At 36.6% G+C, this 19,500-nt stretch overlaps 1 protein-coding gene across 1 annotated transcript in view; it reads left to right on the plus strand.

Annotated features, from left to right (window-relative positions):
- Positions 1-19,500, plus strand: part of IDE (insulin degrading enzyme) — a 53,653-nt gene that overhangs the window by 24,020 nt on the left and 10,133 nt on the right. Inside the window, exons 12-19 of the mRNA XM_026051182.1 lie at positions 2,616-2,718; positions 3,739-3,861; positions 5,030-5,112; positions 7,659-7,803; positions 9,783-9,893; positions 11,909-12,029; positions 12,733-12,824; positions 18,709-18,820. Coding sequence (XP_025906967.1) covers positions 2,616-2,718; positions 3,739-3,861; positions 5,030-5,112; positions 7,659-7,803; positions 9,783-9,893; positions 11,909-12,029; positions 12,733-12,824; positions 18,709-18,820 — 890 coding nt within the window. The remainder of the gene's footprint in view (positions 1-2,615; positions 2,719-3,738; positions 3,862-5,029; positions 5,113-7,658; positions 7,804-9,782; positions 9,894-11,908; positions 12,030-12,732; positions 12,825-18,708; positions 18,821-19,500) is intronic.

Consider the following 19,500-nt stretch of genomic DNA (forward strand, 5'->3'; position numbering starts at 1 on the left):
TAACGTTACGTAATTGGTGACTTTAAGGATGCGCCATGACACATTTAAATAGCTGCAAAACGTTATATTTCTACTTGTGATCATTTTTTTTCCTTCTCTTTTCTTGTCCTGTTGTTTGTTGCTCTTGGTGGCTGTCTCTTGTTTTAGGTTGTAAATCTCAGGCTGGTTAAAGGCATTTTGGTTGTTGGAGATGGTAGTGAATGTTAATTCGAAGTCCAAAATGTAATAAATTGTGACTTGATGGCTCCCTTAAAGCAGAAATACAAAAAGAATTGGAATACTGATTTCCATAGCTCCATTTTCTGTACATTGAGCAGGCGGAATTATTTTTAGCTCTTTCATTCTAGCGTGTTCCCATAGCAGACGTGTGGATGCCTGGATTGCCACTGCTGCTGTGGGCATCGATGCCTGCAGCAGGATGAGAGGAGGAGGGAATGGGGAATAGCAGACCTCTAAGGGCAGAGGAGTAAAACCCCTTAGTCTTGGTGCTCAGGCCGCGGGATGATTGAAATTGTAAAAGCTGAGACCAGCTTGCAGTTGGGAAAAAATGAAGATGGGGAGGAGGGTGAGCAGGTTTCTCTAAAATTCTAATACACTTTATGGGTTTTATAGTCTCTTAGCAACTTCATTTGTAAACAGTAGAGCTTCTGCTCACCAGCTGTTCAAGTTAAAATGCAAAACATGGCAGAATATTCCTATGGCTCATTTTTACATAAACAACAATCTCTAATAGATTTCACTGTGTTGACTGAGCTAGTGTCTGCTGTGTTACAAGAACAAATGTTCTCTGGAATTAAGATGCTTAGCTCTTTGAATGTTTATCTAGTATTGGTTCTTTTTTATAAAACATGAAATAGATAAAAGTATAGATATGAAAACTTGATGGGAAGTCACAGTAAAGATGTTAGATCATCTCTTGGCATTTGCAATGGAAGATCAAAGACATGTCTCTTCGAGATGAATCTTCTCATGCTGGTTTGGACACTGCTTAGCAGTTGCAGAAGAGCAAGGGTGCTCTTGCTCCCCCACGCTAATCACGGGCTGCTTTCGGAGGTGGAGACTAAGGATTACCTGGAGGCAGTGACCCTGGAGGCAGGCATCTCTATCTCTGAAACGTGACGTTGATCACTCCTCTTCAGTCTGCATGGCTTGAAATACTCTCTCAAAATCAGACACTCTGTAGAACAAATCCTATTTCAATATTTTAATCAATGCTAGAGAATGTGACTGAACAATACTGTGTATTTCTTCAAGATACATTTCTCATTTATATTAATGTGTCTAATGGTAGCTTTTTATGTAATGGTTGAGTGATCTTTTACCCCATTGTCTTCATGCTGCTTGAGTTGCAAAGCACAGGTTAAATTATGGTAATCTGAAAATCTTGATGGTGGAGGAATCTAGATCTGGGAACAGTAGAACCCTTTTTTTCAGTTTTCTTGGATCTTTTATCCATTTATATGTAAATAGTTGAAGGAAAAGGAGGAATGAGGACATAATCATTTAGATTATTAGTCTTCTGTGTATTTAAACCTCTCTGTCCTGAGGATATTCTCCAATAACATATTTGTAAAGTGAAATACTGCGATATGAGGCACGTCCCTATGCGCATTTTGATTCAACACCGCTTTGCTATGAACATTAGAAATACCCAGCAGAGTGTTACTAGCCTGAAGATATTGTGAAATAAAGCAACACTCATATTGCATACATTTAGATGTTTTTATGTGCATTTTAGTCCTCTGTATGAGATTTGATACAACTCGATATTGTACTATTCAGTATTTAGGGATTGTTAAATGCGTGTGGGAGGTAACTGCACGAACTTTTCTGATCACTTCTGCTCTCATAAGCATTTATATACTTAAAAAGCTGGCACATGATTTCTGTTGAATATTCCTATGTGTGGTAGGCTGATAAGCATAATTAAGAGAGTTTTCTTAATACCTATCTTAAAGTGTACTGGGCGGCGGGGAATCTATGGTTTTTAATTTTCACTATGTTCTGTTGGTGTATCGTCAAATGCAATGCCATTGTACTGACTGTAGAATGTATTAACTTTCCACCCCACCTCCTAAAAGAAACGGATATCCAAAATGAGAATGACCTTTAATGACTTGCTTGCTATTAACTGGGTCATGAATGGAAAAGTGAAATTGCAGTAATATAATTTAAATCACTAGGTCTGGAATAAAATTGTATTTCAACAGAAAAAGATGAAATAGTGTTTTCATAGTCAGTTTTATCTGAATTTTGATACAGGAGGTATGAAGAATGTTTAGAAGGTAATTGCTTTCTGTGTTTTATGAAACAAGATAAAGACTTAGAAATGGATTTTTCAGCACCAATTGTGCAGAACCTCAAACTCTAACATTATACAAAACCAGTAAAATTAAAATATAGCAGTAATCCGATTTCATGCTTAATGTTAGTGGGTAGTTCAGTGTGCATGTATTTGCTATCTAAATGTACTCTATAAATTGTCCAACACCTCCAAGGACCAGGTGCATAAATAAATGCTTTCTAGTGATGGCATGGAAACAGCTCTCGGGATATTTTTGCATAGCCTTTTCTGAAGTATATTGATACTTAGTGCTTTGTCTCTTTGTTTTCAGAGTTGCAATAGTTTCTAAGTCTTTTGAAGGAAAAACTGATCGAACGGAAGACTGGTATGGAACACAGTACAAACAAGAAGCAATTTCTGATGAAGTCATTAAGGCATGTTAAAGAACTTAATATATTTCCAGTATCTTTTAATGAAAGTCAGTGGTAAATCCTTACTTGATTCTCCCTTTAACAGAAGAGAGAATTTAAATCAATTGTTCTACAATGGCAATTGTACAATGAGCCTGTTTATGAGCAGTAAGGATCCTGTGTTCTCCATAGGATCCTCTGTTAGTCTCTAATTTTCATGGTTTTATTACATAAAACATTTTATGGTTTTAAGCCATGTTAATGTTTCAAACGAAGATTAGATACATTAATAGTACACAATGTTTATGTAAAAGGTAAGTAGTATGCGATAGCTACCTAAAAATATAAGGCTTCACTTAAGGCTAATAAAAATCTCTATTAAATGTTAATGCAGTACTTTGTCCTTTAAAAATGAATGTTTCTATGATTGCTATATGCTTGTGTTTCTGAAATTGATTTTTGTGGCTTATAAAATGAAGGAATTTTGCAAATTGAGTTTCTGAAAATCAATATTCCAAAAGAGGAAGTAGTCAACCCCTTGCTGAGTGCAGTGATCCATTGTTCTTTGAAGAAGAGAGGGCTGCTTGATATGCCCAGGGGCTGTATTGGTCTTGCCTAGAACACATTGCTTCATTTAGCTTGTCTGTAGCTGTGTTCTTGGACAGAATTTTGCTTACGTATTTTGTGTAACGCCTTCACTTCGCCTCGCGTTCACAGTAGGCGGATTGGTGAGATGCAGAACTGCTTTCCACTGTATGGTGAACTTCCCAAAATTATTTTTTTTATCTTTCGTCTTCCCCGCACTGAGCACTGCATCCTCTTAGTAGTAGTTGGTCTGCTCCAACTACAGTTACAGACTGTTTTTTTCTTGTTATCTTGCTATCACTTACATGTAAGCTTTTGCAACATATTTTGTATTATCTCTTAGAACATAAAAGAAGTAAGTATTGGTGCAGCATAAAAGAATATCTATACTAATTAAGCAGATGTTACCCTCCACTTGTTATCTTCCACTTGTCCTCATTGTTTCCCCTACAAATCTAGAAATGGCAAAATGCTGACCTGAATGGGAAATTCAAGCTCCCAATGAAGAATGAGTTCATTCCTACTAACTTTGAGATTTTGCCATTGGAAAAAGATGCAACACAGTACCCAGCCCTTGTCAAAGTAAGTTGGCTGTATTTGCTTTGTTTGCTAGATAGTCTTCTGGGAATTTAGCTGTTACTTCTTTGTACGTTTTTAAAAATGAGGTAATTTCTTATTCCTAAAGTTTCTGTCTGAAATTGACAGAAACTGTACTGAAACTTCATGTTTATTCAGCAGAAGGCCAAATGCCACTTTTATAAGTACTTCTTTATAAGTATGACTTCTTTGATAAGTATTCAGTAAGTCCAAGGTGTAATCACAGCTGTTTTTTGCATGGAAGAAGCTTGCATTTGTGTGTGGAGACATGCACACACACATACACATTGCTCTCCACTATCCTTGAAGCTCATTCAGTGAGCCTCAATATGTACTCAGTATTTTTGAGTACCTAATTACTACTTTACTGAAACATAGATGTCTACTAATGCTCATTTATGTTTTAGGAGAGTAATTAGGATATATCTTCTGCTACTTTGTGTCCTATTTCTGCTTGAATAATAAATGAGTTTCGGAATACTTGTTGCACACTAGTTTAAGTCTATTTTAGTGTGAAAACTCATCCTTTGGAAGAACATATCTGTTATGCATAATGCACTTTAGGCATATGTTTGAAGCAATATTTTTAACAGGGGAAAACACTGAGTATATGTTTTAATTAATTTTTGACTAGTTCTACCACTTTTTTCTAGATGTAGGTGGGTTTTTATTATCAATGTATTTTAAAGCGGCATAATGTGCATTCATAATTTTTAATAACAATTATAAGAAATTCTTAGTCAAAAATTTTTATAGCTGTGATAGTACTGTAATTACCGTTAGGCTCTCCCTATCATGGCACATCCCTAATGCCAGCACTAACAGGAAATTTCTTGAAGCAGACTTTATAGTTACCTTTGTCCATTCCTGCTCTAGAGAAGTTACTCCCATGTTGATCATGTACTTATTCACAAAGCTGCAACCGTTTAACTGCTTGTTAAGATGACAAATAACTATGAGTAATATATGAGAAGAATATGAATAATGAGAAGACAGTCTCATTAAGGATTGGTGGACATATACAGAAATGTCTATAAGAAAAATGTGAATTTCAGGAGCAAAAATAAACTGAGTTGAGAAGTAATTATATGTATTTTTTTAACATTGCAGTTAAAAGGTAATTTCATTAAAAAAACTTCTTTTCTTGACACAGGACACTGCTATGAGCAAACTATGGTTCAAGCAAGATGACAAATTTTTTTTGCCAAAGGCTTGTCTCAACTTTGAGTTTTTCAGGTATGCAATATGCTAAGTATATCATACAAAATGCACTCCAGGCCTTTCTTGTTTGCTGAAAATCTGCATTTATGCATCAAAAACTTCACTGCATGCAATGAGTCTTTGAAATGGTCGTCCTTGCTCGGTGATACGCAGTAAGATATGGATTGCAGGAAGGCTCATATGAATTACGCAGTAGTGGAACAGAAAGCAGTTGTAGGGGTCGTCTGTGTTAGCATGAAAAGTTTATCGAAACAATTTTTCTTTTATATTTTAGTTACTATACCTGAAATACACCTGTTAATAGCAAGACTACTTACTGCAATATATCTTTTTAAAAATGAGGTTTTTTTAAATTATGATTTAACATATTTTTTAAATTATGATTTTAACAGCTTATTATTAAGTCCCTTATAGTAACTGACTTAAAGCTTGTGTAGAGAGTGTAGTCAGGAGAAAGGAAAAAGTACTTGCCTGTCTGAAAATATTTTAAATATAAAATCTGAACACCGTAACTGAAGGAACATATTTTTATAGCTGCTGTTTAAGGTATTCCCATAATTCAAAGGCATAACTTTGTACTAATGCTTGCCACTGGTTGGGCAAAATAGATTGGCTGGAACTTTTCCTCATTCTGTTTCCTCTTTGAGACTCGTGGACAAACATTTCAACTGTTTCAACTTTCATATGTCAGGAAATGGAAGAGCAAAGTTTAACTGCCTGTCATGGATTTCCACTCTATTATGCTTGCCAAAATCCTGGAAGAGATTGAGACTGATTTTATGGTGTACAGGTATTTTGAATATCTGAATGAACTATGAGGGGTAAAATATCTAACCTAGTTTATGAAAGATTGAAATAAAATAATACATTTTATATAGAGCACACACTGGTATAAATATATGCATATATGTCCAGTGTGGATGTGACAGTCTTTCCCAGATGATTTGTCCTTTCCATTCAGAGTCCTTCTGAAGGCCTAAGAGAGCTTGGGCTCCTAGCTCAAGTCGAATGCAATGATTTGCCTCTCTACTGCTTGGAATGACAGTAGGGGGAAAGCTGGCTCTGGTTTGGGGGTTTGTGTGTTTTTACCTTTCTCACACACACACAAAGTTACATTAATTGTATATGATTGGATATGAAGAGACGTTGATTATATTGGCTACATCATCTCCAAAAAAGTGGCAAGAGAAGTTTGACATTTTTTTGATACTTTAAATTGAATCTTAGTTAATCTCTCTCCATTTTGGGAATGGTCATACTGATTGTCATCAGAAGAAAAGGTAAAATGTGTATAGTATTTCCTAATGAGAAATAGTGAAATATCTATGGCTTCTGTGCCTGTTTCGTTTAAGTAGAATTCTGGATGTCTTTTCTCTTGAAGATGTTTATGAATAATCCATCTTAAATGCTTTCCTTAAAGTTTTAGCCATCATCTTCTTATCTAGAATGAGCCAGTGCTGCTTTGTAGCGCATCCCATTCACACTGTAAGCTGCTTCAATATACTAGTAAAAAAGCAGGAGGATTTCTGCTGTCTGCAGCCCAAACCATCATGGTTCTTTGGAAGGAGACACAGAGACTCTAGCAGCACCAGCCTGCGTAGATGAATTGAGGTGAAGCTGAGGAGGGCTGTGAAATTCTTTCCCTCAAACATGGGACATAAATCCCATACTGATGATACTGAGTTGTCCTTGTTTTACTGAGTTGATATTAGTATACACTACAAAGTATCATGGTAGGGTCAACCTGAATATATCAAAAATGGTAGCTTGTCTCTGAATGTGACCATTAGTGGTTGATTAGGAGAAATAAAAAGGAAATGGCATGCTTCTGAATGGTAAGCAGTGTCTTGACAGCAATGAAACTGCTAATAATTGCTGTGAAATTGGTTTGCACATGTACTCCAGAAACATGGCTTGAGTCTTTGAGTTGCATTTCTCTTTTAGAGAGATTTGCAGTGATATTGTTTATGACTTGCTGATACTAACATAACAGTAGAGCAAGTGTAGTTGTTGCCATTAAAAAAAAAAAAAAAAAAAAAAAACCCCACACACAAAATTACCAGGGTATGAAACTGAATATGCCTAGCTTCTTTCCTGAGCTGTGCTTAGGATGTACTGCATATTTTTTCATACCACAAATCACTAACTTCTTAATTTATAATAGAAACTACTGTGTTCTCTAACAGCATAAAAGTATTAATGTTTAGAATCTAGACTAATTTAAGCCAATTAAATAATGTTTATGATTGTGTATTTAACTCATTTTACACTTCATGTGTTCTGATTTTGCAGCAAAGTAAATATAACCTGGTTTGATTTTCCAGCATAAATGAAAAGAGTATCTCTGGAGTCTTCAATGTACTCAGGCAACACCCAGCCATAAGCAAGCTAAAGAATTATTTTCAGCTTATCGTCATATTTGGTTTTGAAATAGGAATCTTTCATAATGGGATCCATCAGCGTACTTGCAGGAAATATAGTTTCTGTCAAAATTGAGAAGGCCAAAAGAAACTGAGAAATATTTTTAAACTGCATATTTTACTTTCAACATTTTCTTTCAGCCCATTTGCTTACGTGGATCCCTTGCATTGTAACATGGCCTATTTGTACCTTGAACTACTCAAAGACTCCCTCAACGAGTATGCATATGCAGCAGAACTAGCTGGCTTGAACTATGATCTCCAAAATACCATCTATGGGATGTATGTAAGTACACAAATCAAGGAAGAACTTTGAGCCTTGAAACTACTTCCACTCATCGACATTTTTATATTGATTTGATGGAAGCATTTTTATTTAAAAAGTGGCCTTTTTTTTCCATTTTTGGTCTAGGACTGTTATTCCTTTTGATCTTGATAATTAACCATCCTTTCCTTAATTTGAATTTTAAGTTGAATTTTATTCAAAATCCTCAACTATCTTTCCATTCATATTAAGCAAATTTCTTCTTTCTTTTTATGTCATCCATGGAATTAATTAGCTCTAAGATTTGTTCCTCCTTTTAAAAAAAAAAAAAAAAAATTAATCCAAGCTTAGATTTTATTTCAGTTTGTCAGATACCTACTAAAAACTTTCTGACTTGGGGGGAGTAGAACTCCCTTTCACTGCTGTTAAATGGTACGTTTCAACTTTCCTTTCCAAGAAGTACTGATCATGAGGCTGCATATACATACTCTTCAGTCATGTTTCTTCATCCATTACTTCGTCACAGCTTGAGGTATCAAAGCATTTCTTTTGTTTTTCTTTTTGTTAGTCGCTACATTTATGCTGATCCTCTCCATTGCAACATGACATACCTGTTTATCAGGTTATTGAAGGATGATTTAAAAGAGTATACATATGCAGCACGCCTCTCAGGTTTGGTCTATGGCATTGCATCAGGAATGAATGCAATACTTGTAAGTAAGAAAAAAACAGGAGGCTATGAGACAGCTTGGGAGTTGTTGAGCTTGGAGAGAACATTTGACTTCTGCATTTCTAAAAATCTATTTTTTCCTGAATATATCTCACGAATTAAAGGCAAAACAAGATGATTAATTTTAATGAGTAGTGAATGACTAAGGATTGCAGTGTCTTGTGACCATGTGTGCTGTGCAATTGCTGCATTGTAATTCACATTTTTATCTTCTTGCATGGTAATCTTGAAAGCAATACTGCTGGTTTCTATATTAAACAGATTAACTTTTCTGTTGGATGAAACTTAACAGATTTTGTTGTAATGCTCTAATTCTGCAGTACTGAACTGTGGAAATGGCTTGTGCATGTGTTCACTAGAATGCAAGGCTGTGTATTTATGGCTTCCCTAACTTGTTTCACTTATGTATCTTGAAGTGCTGACAATATTTACCTGATAAATACTGGTATTATGATAAATAGTTATTCCTACGAGATATGTTATAGATGACTTTAGTAGTCTCTCTTGACATTCTGCTAAAAGCTTTTGTTAAACATCATTTCATAGCAAAATTTGTTTTGAAATTCCTTATGAGAGTATGATTTTCAAGATAATCTTAGTAGGAGACTACTGCATATTGTCTTTGTTTCTTACATGAAGAAGAGAACTTTCTTTTTATTCCTGCATTTTTTTTTTCTCCAAGAAAAATCTGATCTTGCATCTTCTAATAGCATCCACTTACTGAAAACATGGCTACCTATTTTCAATCTCAAAGCTTGCTGACATTACCAAGGTCAGAATTAAAAACAAAACAAAAACAAACAAAACCAGAAGAAAAGTTCTTTTTGTTCGTTTTTAGACACACTTCAGAGTTAAAGTAAGTTGGAGGCAATATTTAAGAGGACTGTGAGTCTCATTTTCATTACTACCATAACAAATCTAGAATAAAACCATTTCAGTATTCTGAATATATGGTTTATTGACTGCACCCAAGCTTGTACACAAAAAACTATATTCAGAGTTCTAGCTTGGTTACATCAAAATGAATTTATATTAATTCTCTAAATTCATCACTCCAGGGCAAATGTGTGATATTTTATTCATCATTTAGTTGTCATCTTTTGATGGGTAAAATAATTTTATGTTAGAACAAGTTAGTTTAAAGTAGTCTTGAATTCAAAGTAAGTGTTGAAGAGTTTATTTTTCTTTGAATGATATGAATCTTGGTAATTTTTTTTCTTTTTTTTTTAACTTTCCATATTTAAAAACATGTTATGCACTTTTTCCATAGCTTTCTGTAAAAGGTTATAATGACAAGCAACATATCTTGCTCAAGAAGATCATTGAGAAAATGGCCACTTTTGAGATTGATGAGAAAAGATTTGAAATTATCAAGGAAGCGGTAAGCTACCTGAGGAGTTTTGAATGCATTGACTTGAAATGAAATTTGAGGGTCTAATTAGTCAGAGAGATGTGAAGTGAAGTTCCACCTTGCTGAGTCTTTGGAAGCTTTTTTTCTTTAGTCTTTTTCTTTAGCCACAAGTTCCCCAGAGTCTACATTTTTTCAGTCAAGAATAACTTACCCTGGAGTCTTTTATTAGTCCATTTTTCTTATGATTTACTAAGGGGTTATTGCAACATGCTTTGATAGGAATAGAAATGTAAGAAGCGGGGAAAAGAATCTAAACTATCTCAGATTACTATTTGGAAAAGCCCAAGGGATCTAGACCTAAAAGAAAGGGGCTATAAGAGATGGGGTAATGAGATGTTAAGAAGAGTTAATACATTGCTGCTTCTCTCCAGATGTGAAAGAGCTCTGCTCCTCAACTAGTATTCTTTTGTGCAAAAATAGCTAGTTTGCAAAGCACATACTGACTTCTGTCAGTTTGACTTCCAAAATATAATGTCCTATGCATATTTATGAAATAAAACTTTCTAAGATTATTTAGCTCATTAAGTACATTTATAATATCGGTTATGTTTGCTATGCCAGACAATGTAAATAGTTGCTCTTCAGCTGTTTTCCCTAGAGGAAGACAGAGCTAAAATAAAGGAAGTATATATTCTTTTTAAACTTCAAAAAGAATATAGCAATTCGATGTTGGAACTCATTGCTGTGAGTTATTAGGGAGATAAAAATGATTTCAGAAAAATGATTAGACAGATGTTGGGGGACAGACTTATTTTTGGCCCAGAAAGTTTGTACATAGTCTGCAGAAGATGAGAGAGCTGTGACTGTGTGCAAGATCACTTTGTACTTGCTGTAGTCTTAACCTTAATCCTCTGCTTTTGATGATTCACTGGGCTGGATGAACACCAGGACCATCTTTAGTTCATTACCATGCAATAACAAATTTTAAGTAGATGTACATCAAACAGGGGGCAGATTTATTACAACTGCATTTGTTCAGGGTTCTGTGCATATCAAATACATTACGTGTCTGAAGAGTTTAACTGGATTTGACAAAAACCCCAAGGGTCTGTGAACAATCAATTTTGTGTGATTTTTCTTTTAGCTTGTGATGTTTCTCTGTTTGTCTTTACAGCTTACTTGAGTTTTGGCTCTGTATTACACATTATTTTGTCATTTTATTGAATTTGAATGTATAAACCTTTTTGGTATTTTGTTTTTATTTTGCTTATCCAAAAGTCATATCAGATGGGGAGATTGCAGTTTCCCACTTTGTATCTACAGATGAGGGAGGTGTCAGCTTCTTTCTGCTATTTGGAACAGGGAGAAGCAGGATGCATCCTCAGCATCTTCCTGCTCTTTCTTGCCCACATCTTCTGAAATGTTACTTTCCCCCTATAGTGTAAATGATGTGCTTATTTATGTCACTGTAAACCCAGGAGATCCCAGCTTGCCAGAACGATTAGTTTGCATTTGTTAGAGGAAGGAGTTTTTCACTTACCTTGCAAAGGTGTGAAATGGGTTAGAGATGAATTTGTGTGGAGAAACTCACTGATTCCTCTCTCACACCTCACTTAACTAGGCCAAGAACACAAAGAATTTCCTGATTGCTCTTGTACTTTTCTGTGCATTTCAGTCTTGGGAACTGGGAGTAAAATCCATTTATTAGGGTTCCCTTCAGTTACTGTCGAATGCCTATTTCTGGATGAAAGCAGCTTGAACTAGATATTTACTTAGGATATGCCTACCATAATGCAAACATCACTTATTAATTTTATATTTTGATTTAAGTATCCTTTTATTCTCATTTAAACTGTACTGATTAATCCATTGCTCACAGGCTCACGTTGCCATTAAAATGATTTAACACAGTTGTTGAACCGATCTAACAGGCAGGAGAATGTTGTTGACATTTGACACGTATGTTTTTGATGGTACACAATGTACAGAGTTACCATTTGCTGTTTAGAAATGGAGTTCTATAATTGATTTAACTTTTGTTTTAGTATATGAGATCACTTAACAACTTCAGGGCGGAACAGCCTCATCAACATGCAATGTATTATCTCCGACTCCTGATGACCGAAGTTGCTTGGACCAAAGATGAGTTAAAAGAAGCTCTAGACGGTAACGATCTCCCAGTTTTAAACATTCCTCTTTATATTTTTTGTCATGGAGTATGTCTTACTACCAAATTAATGAAGGTAGCTATTTTGAACTCTTTATTTGAAGTGAGCTCCTGCAGTGCCAGACCTTAGCTCGTGCTCTTGGGAGCCCTTCTTGACCCACTGGTTCTGTGTGTTAACCTGCATTGGCTTTACATACAGAAACAGCTTTAAAAAAATGCTAGCGTAGTAGTGTGTGTGTATAGGCTAGTAAATGTTTTAAACTAAGTATTTCGTATGTATAGTTTGTGCAGAGGTTTCGAGTTTAGCTGGTAAATGTTTCTCAAGCATTATAAACTATTTGTTTAGTTAATAGCTAAAACTTTATCTTGGAGCAGCACCTGAATGATTGCAACTGTTGTCTCTGGAGAGAGAGTGTGTGCTCAGCATGACTGGAGAGAAAGCTTTTTTTTTTTTTTTTTTTTAATTCCCTTTTGGAATCTGGGTCAGACGATATGTGAATTCTAAGCAAAGCAAACTATACGATGAGTGATGCATTTACACCTGGAAACTTTCCAGTGCTGCATTTTTAAGAAGAGAGCCATTTTTTTTATGACGATGAGTTTCTTTTTGTCTAAGAAATACACATATTATAATGATAAGTTAGATACTTCTTAATGTAAAAATACATATAATTGATATAACTGTTGAAATATCTATTCTAGATGTCACTCTTCCCCGTCTCAAGGCCTTTATATCTCAACTGTTGTCACGGTTACACATTGAAGCTCTTCTCCATGGCAATATAACAAAACAGGTTGGTATGATACTCCTTCAATAAAACAATTTTTATTTAAAAGCAACCTTAGAAATGAAGGACTAGCTAAGTATTCTCATTTTAAAACAGTTTCACCAAATGTGCTTGTAAACGTGGACTTGTACTTTATGGGAGTATCATAGTGTCATTTTTTCCACTTTGAATTCTTTTATGCTAAGTCTTGTCCCTGTATTGTTCTTGGAGATTTAATAGGAACCAGCTTATAATCTTAATATTTTAAAGTCTATCTTGCATGTCATTACTGTAATGTGATCAAGCTGCATAAGGAACAATGTGCTACAGATCTTGCTTTTCCATGTACAAGTTTTAGGCCAACTAACAGAGACCTAAGAAGCCAGAATCCTGCCAAGTGCTTTATACAAAGCTAGAAAGGAATGGTGATCCATAAAAAATGAAGTTAAGCTCTCAGTTCTGTCTTTTGGGGAGTAAAAATAAGAAAATAATTGTTCTATCCTGCATCAAAATAGTAATGGTTTCCACTAGCATAGGAAATTTAACCAAAGATCTGAGTATTTGTACAAATACAAAATACATATTGTTCTTACAGTAAAAATGAGGTCTGCATTCTTTTCTATCAAGATATTATACAGGTTCTGTGATACTTTACTAGCACTACTAAAATACTGTCAATATCTACTGAATATATGGAGAAGAAACTACATAGTAAGAGGAGAACTGTGTGTGAAAGATGAAGAGGCTAGTAGCACTGGATGCAAAAATGTTCTTCTGGGGGCATCCGCAGAATGTTTAATTTTATAGAGAGTTTGTCATATCAAGAAATTTGATATCATTTGCCCTCCTCCCAGTTCCTCACACTTTCTATATGTTACAAAATTCAGTTCTTTCTGAAACATCACTGATCAGGATGAGTGTATATTTTCATGATGATTCGGTCGTAACAAACAAATACATTCTTTAGCATAATGAGTGCCTACTCAGCGAGTCAAAGCCTCAGGGAGAATTGGGAAGGATTGATTGTTATCTTTGTAGCTGTGTAATAATTAGAAATGATCTGCAATCCTCCCCTGAAAAATGTGAGTAGGAAGACTCATTGCCCATGTTGTGATGATCAAGATCATGGCTGTGCTGCATTGACCACCTCCTTCTTTTCAACCCAGAAATTGTAACCTAGATCCAAGAAATGTTTCCATCAAAAATTTAATCAAAATTGACATACTCTCGTGACAGGTTTTGGTATTGAATGAGATTAAAAGCTTGGAACTGTCTTGTTTCCACTTGAATTAATTTCATTCTGATATGTGTTCTTTGACTCTTTGTCACGTTCATTTGCCATAGGGGGATGAATAGTAAATTAGTCATGTTCAAACTGTTGTGGTGGTTGTAATTTGGTGCACTGATTGGCAGAACACATAGTGTTTTCCTCTAACCTTTCAAACTGTTTTATTAGGCCTTGTTCGTCTTTGGTTGGGAATTGTTTTGTTTTGCTTGTTTTTAAGTTTTCCAGCCTGTTTACATGTTTATATGAAATCACTTTTATATTGTGATTTTACGTGGCAGCACAGGCTAAAAGATTTTGCTGTCCAATATATTTTCCAGTATTTTTCAGGTTTTTTGTTTGCTTTTTTTGATGCTCATTTTTTATTTAGTTCATTTTGTATTTAGAGGGTATGGTTGCTCTTCTTGTAGATCAAAATGAAGGGGAATCTACAGAAAGACCAGCATTATTCTTTAAAGTTCTACCTCTCACAAAAGATGCTCAATTTTTTTTTTTTTGACCTATTGTGTGTAAACTACTTCAACTGGAGCAAGAAATTTCCTGAAAACATTAGTGACTGTAGAACTGAATAAAATCAGTACTTTTATTGTGCGTTTATTCAAAAAGAAACCCTGAGTATATTTAAGACATTAAAGAAAAATTTCAGATAGTGAATAAGGATTCATTAAAATATTAAGGACTGATGCAGAATATTAAACAGAATACAAATTATGAACTCTGTCTCTGGATATGGTCACGCAATTTAAGTTTAATAACATTCCAAAGTAGTTTTACGAATTCTATCACACTGGATTTGTGATCATATTCCGGCACTTAGTGTGAGTTTTAAAAATGGATAAGACAAGTTAAGGACTAATGCCTGCTCATTAATGCACGAGACAGTCGGCCGCTCTGAGCTGCGTACACTAGACTACAATAGAAATACACAGGTGCGTCTCTGTAGGATTAGTTAGAATGCTCTTCATGACTTTCATGTACATGTTTTTCCTTGAACTATGTTTTGCCTCCCAGTCATCTGATCTTGTTCCCTTTTGGTAATAATTATTGACAGCAGTGGGCCAGCTCCCTGTTGCAGAGAGCAGCCTGTCTTTAAGGCTCTGAAGCTGCCAGTCGTGTCCAACCACCACAAGATCCTCCTGCCGGTTTCCTTTTCTAGCTCATGTCCACAGCAGCATGGGTTGCAGTCTGGCAACAGCCCTGCGAATGGGGGTGCAGATGTATGTGTGGTTTGTGAATCTGAAGCCCTGTCTTTTGCTCAACGTAGCCACCAAAAATTTCTCAATTATAATATTTTAGGCCACCAGTGGATCTGTAGATGGAACTGGCACTGGAACTGGCTGAACTGCTAGACATTCTGTCTGATAAAAAGGATCAAGAAGTGCTGGCTTCTTTTCCATGCAGTGCCAATCTTTAAGAATAGTAATGACAGAGGTTTGCTCTGCATATACAAGAGAGGATCAGCTGTAGAAAGAAAACCCTGAAACGAGAAGGTAGTACTCATGCAAATCTGTGTTGAGCTTCACTGTTGGGAAAGATCACTAATGAAAGAGTGACATTCAGCTGTGAAGAAAGTGACCTGCTATGGTCAATGGGAGGTTAACAGCTTCTGATTGTCACTGAACTTAGGTTTGGAAAGGTGGTGAGGAGCAAGTGCCAGTTGCCACTCAGAAGTCTCTTTTCCTGGGGTTCTGAAGGGTAAGAGATGCAGGGGTCAAATCAGGCTTCACTTGCATGACCTTCTCCAGTGGTGTTGGGGCCACTGATGGCCCCAAGACATCTCTCTATCCATTTTTATCTCTCATCAGTAGAAGGGGCTTCATTGTGCTACTGTCTACCATTAAGGATGTTTTGCCTGTCTAGCCTAATATGCAATGCTTTTTTGGTTTTATTTTTTCCCCAGGAATTTGTGCATGGCAAGGTTGCAAGAGTGGGCCAATATGATAACTTCCTGAGCCTGCCGAGATCAAAAGAGTTGCCATGATTCTCTTGCTCCTCCATGACTTTACCAGTGTTTGTGTCTCACTGGTAGTTTCCACCATCATGAAGATGGGGAAAACTTTCCTAGTTTTTGCTCCAACAGCAGTTGAATGGCAACGAAGCTTGTGTTTGTTGGCTTGATAAGGCATATGGGAGCCCCTGTGCTAGGTGTGAGGAGGACAAAATTTTAATTTGCAAGCTGTGAACTATAGATATGAAAGAGAGAAAGTACAAAAATCTGTGACAGGAAGTCTTTGAAAACAATAGGTGATCATTACTTGTATTTCTTGATTCTGGTCTCTTTCTGCGACTTGCCCCTGCAGCTTGTTTTAACTCAGCAGGTGCATGAAACTATGGGCTGGGTCCTGTCCAGAGGTCCAGAGCCAGCTCCTGTGAGGACTAGAACTCGAGCAGGAGCTTTGCCCTGACCTTCTGCTTCCTGCAGTCTACTGCTAGCCCGCCAGAGAGCATTCTTGTGCAACACTGGAGCATGTAAACAGTTTTCTTTGATAAGTAAGGGAGCCCAAAGTGGAAAATGGGCTGGAAAGGCCTGGACATGAGAGAGGGAGAGAGGGAGAGGTGAGGAAGTTGTGGCTGATGTAGATGGTTAATTCTAATTTTCTCACCACCTGCAGTAGCTTCTGTGCCTCACTCATTTACTGGAAGTAGTCAAGCACTGCAGCAAAGCATCCAGTAATGCCTCCCTCTGCTCCAGTCTTGGCTTGGCACACTCCATGCACATGAAATCCTGTGTTTGCTGAACTCTTCTGTTGCAGCACCTCCCTCTTCCTGCTCCATCATGTTTACTGTGCTATGAGGTGTAAATGTGGCCATGCTGTCTGGCTTCACCCATAGGTACTCAGTGTCCTTTCTGTAGGAAAGCAAGTGTGCTTCATTTTTTTCCTTTCCACATGCTAGTAAAGCAGCATTCTTCATCTCTGATCCTTCTGTAGAACTGCATTTGTGAGAACAGTTCCTGGCCTCCTCCTTGGGGAGCTGGAGTTCTCTCCCCAGAAAGGGTTTGAGCCTCCACTGATTCGTGTGCCTGGGAAGTAAGGATTTAAAATGTATCTGAACAGGGTTTGGCCTCGCTGATGACTTCAAGTTGCCTGTGTGACCCCTATAGTAAGTGAGCTCTGCTTAGGGAGGATTTGTCTCTAGCATGATCTCAATTGGCAAAAAAACAGTTCTGTTTTTGGAAAGAGGTTGGGAAGGGAGAAGAGCTGCAGGCAAATCTACCTTGGCACTGATAGAGATGTCACTGGCGTGTTTCTCTCTCAGCAAAGGTGACCCTTTGCCCAGGGAATGCTGATCTGGAGCCAAACGTGCCTTGGTAATAACTGCACGTGTGGAGCGTGCGGAGGTGCCGGACACAGGGAGAGCTGCTTCACACCTGCGTTCAACCGTGTGACCTGATACTCTGGGCTGAGGCTTCAGTTACGGTGGATGACCACAAGTTTGGTGGAGAAAAAAACATGGCCAGATACATTTTACCACGTGAATTGTTTGTAATAAGAAATTGGAGCTTTAATGTCTGTGCAGCTGTGGGGCTTGGGTAGGGTAATGCCAAGAGACCCGCCACAGGACAGAGGGTGCCTGACGCTGCCCTAGGTGCGCAGGGTGGTGACGCAGCCGGGCGCTTGCACGTGCCCTGGGATGGGTGGCAGGGCCGTGCAGGCCAGCAGCAGCCCAGTGGCAGGCAGGCCTGGCTGGGCTGCATCTTGCTTTCCAGCAGAGTGGTTTATGCTTTGCAGGTAACAAAATGTTACAGGTATTGTTTGTCTACACTTCAAGCTTACTACGGTGCAAATTAATTTTTTATTTTATTTTATTTTTTTTTTTTATTGCCAGGGTGGAAGTTATGTGTGGAAAAAGAAGAAATTCTGAAAATAATTAAAATATATTCCTTTTTCCAGTCCATTTTTAGTAACTTGCGTATCTCTGAAAGAATAAAAATTTATTTCTCTCAATAAGAATAACAATTTTGCTTAAATGCCTTAAAAATGCAGACAGATTCCTTGTTTATTTAATACCAGTTTAAAGTCCTTTGCAGACTTGGGATCTTTATTCTTCATTGCCAGTTTGTACAAAACACATAGGGAGTAAGAAAACGAACTTGAGCAGACCTCAACTTTGGCTCCTAACAAAGCAATATATTGTTTTTCTGTCTTTGTTTATCCATAGTTCTCTTATTTACTTTTAAAATTGACCCAATGCTGTGCATCAATAGAGTGCATATTTGAACTGTTACTTTGTTTTCTTAAAATTCCACCTCATGTCATTGGTTTTGCAAACGTACATTGTAGATGTTTAGATTTCTTTTTTTCCCCCACATTTTGGCACATAGAGTACATCAGAGTGGTAAAGGGAAGAAAGAGGAAGCCCGCTTAGAAGTGTTGTGGAAGGGGGAAATAAAGTAGTTTAATATGTAATGAAAACTTTTTTTAAAAAAAAGTCCATCTTTTTAACTTCTGAATTTTTATTAAATTACAATACCCCTTCTTTCTTGTGTTTCAGCCTCCTTTCACATCAGCATTGTTAATTAGAAAGTTTCAGTTTGCTGGTAGGTACAGAAAAACTGATAATTGTTTTAAAATCCTTAAAATCCTTTTTTTTCCTTTTTTTTTTTTTTTTTTTTTTTCCTTTCAGGCTGCCTTAGGAATTATGCAGATGGTTGAGGACACTCTGATAGAGCACGCTCATACCAAGCCACTTCTTCCCAGTCAGCTAGTGAGATACAGAGAAGTGCAACTTCCTGACAGTAAGCTGAATCATTTATAAATAAATTTTAAAAGCACACTAAATAGTCTCTGTTAATAGGTTTTTAAAATGAATGTTACTCTGCTGCTGGGTTTTCTTTGGACATCAGATTTACTTGAAATTAATATTACTTCTATTGTGCAAAAATTTAAGGAATGAGGCATGATAATTTGTGAGAGTTGCATAGGTGTGATGAAATACGTAGCTATACAGCCAAAACCAATTGCTGTATGATGATCATTAACCTGTGGAGATTGCCAAAGAAGCTATTGATATTAAATGCTGAATTGTTTTTTGTGTTGATAAGCATTTCTGGCAAATTAACGCCATTTACATGATAGAGGCAATGCAGATTTCCACTCCAGTTCCAAAAATATTTACTTGAAGAGAATCGCCCAATTTAGACTCCATATCCAGTGAGTGCGGATGCTTGAGTTCATTGTACCTGAGGGAGGGTGTCTGGCATGTGAGGACCCTTTCTTTTGTAATTTGCTTGCTCATGTGCAAACTCTGACATTTTGAAATGCTCAAATAATCTTTTTGTTTCCTGAAAAGCCTGCTTGATTTATCAGTGAAAATTCTGCTTTAAGAGTCCTAAGCCGTTTATTATAATTCCATTCCACCTTTGATAGACGCTATCTTCCTAATACTGGATAATACGTGTTTTTTTTTTTTTTTTTT

Source organism: Nothoprocta perdicaria, unplaced genomic scaffold (genome assembly GCF_003342845.1).
Source record: "Nothoprocta perdicaria isolate Ctin4 unplaced genomic scaffold, notPer1 scaffold_111, whole genome shotgun sequence".
In the NCBI taxonomy this organism is placed as follows: Eukaryota; Metazoa; Chordata; class Aves; order Tinamiformes; family Tinamidae; genus Nothoprocta; species Nothoprocta perdicaria.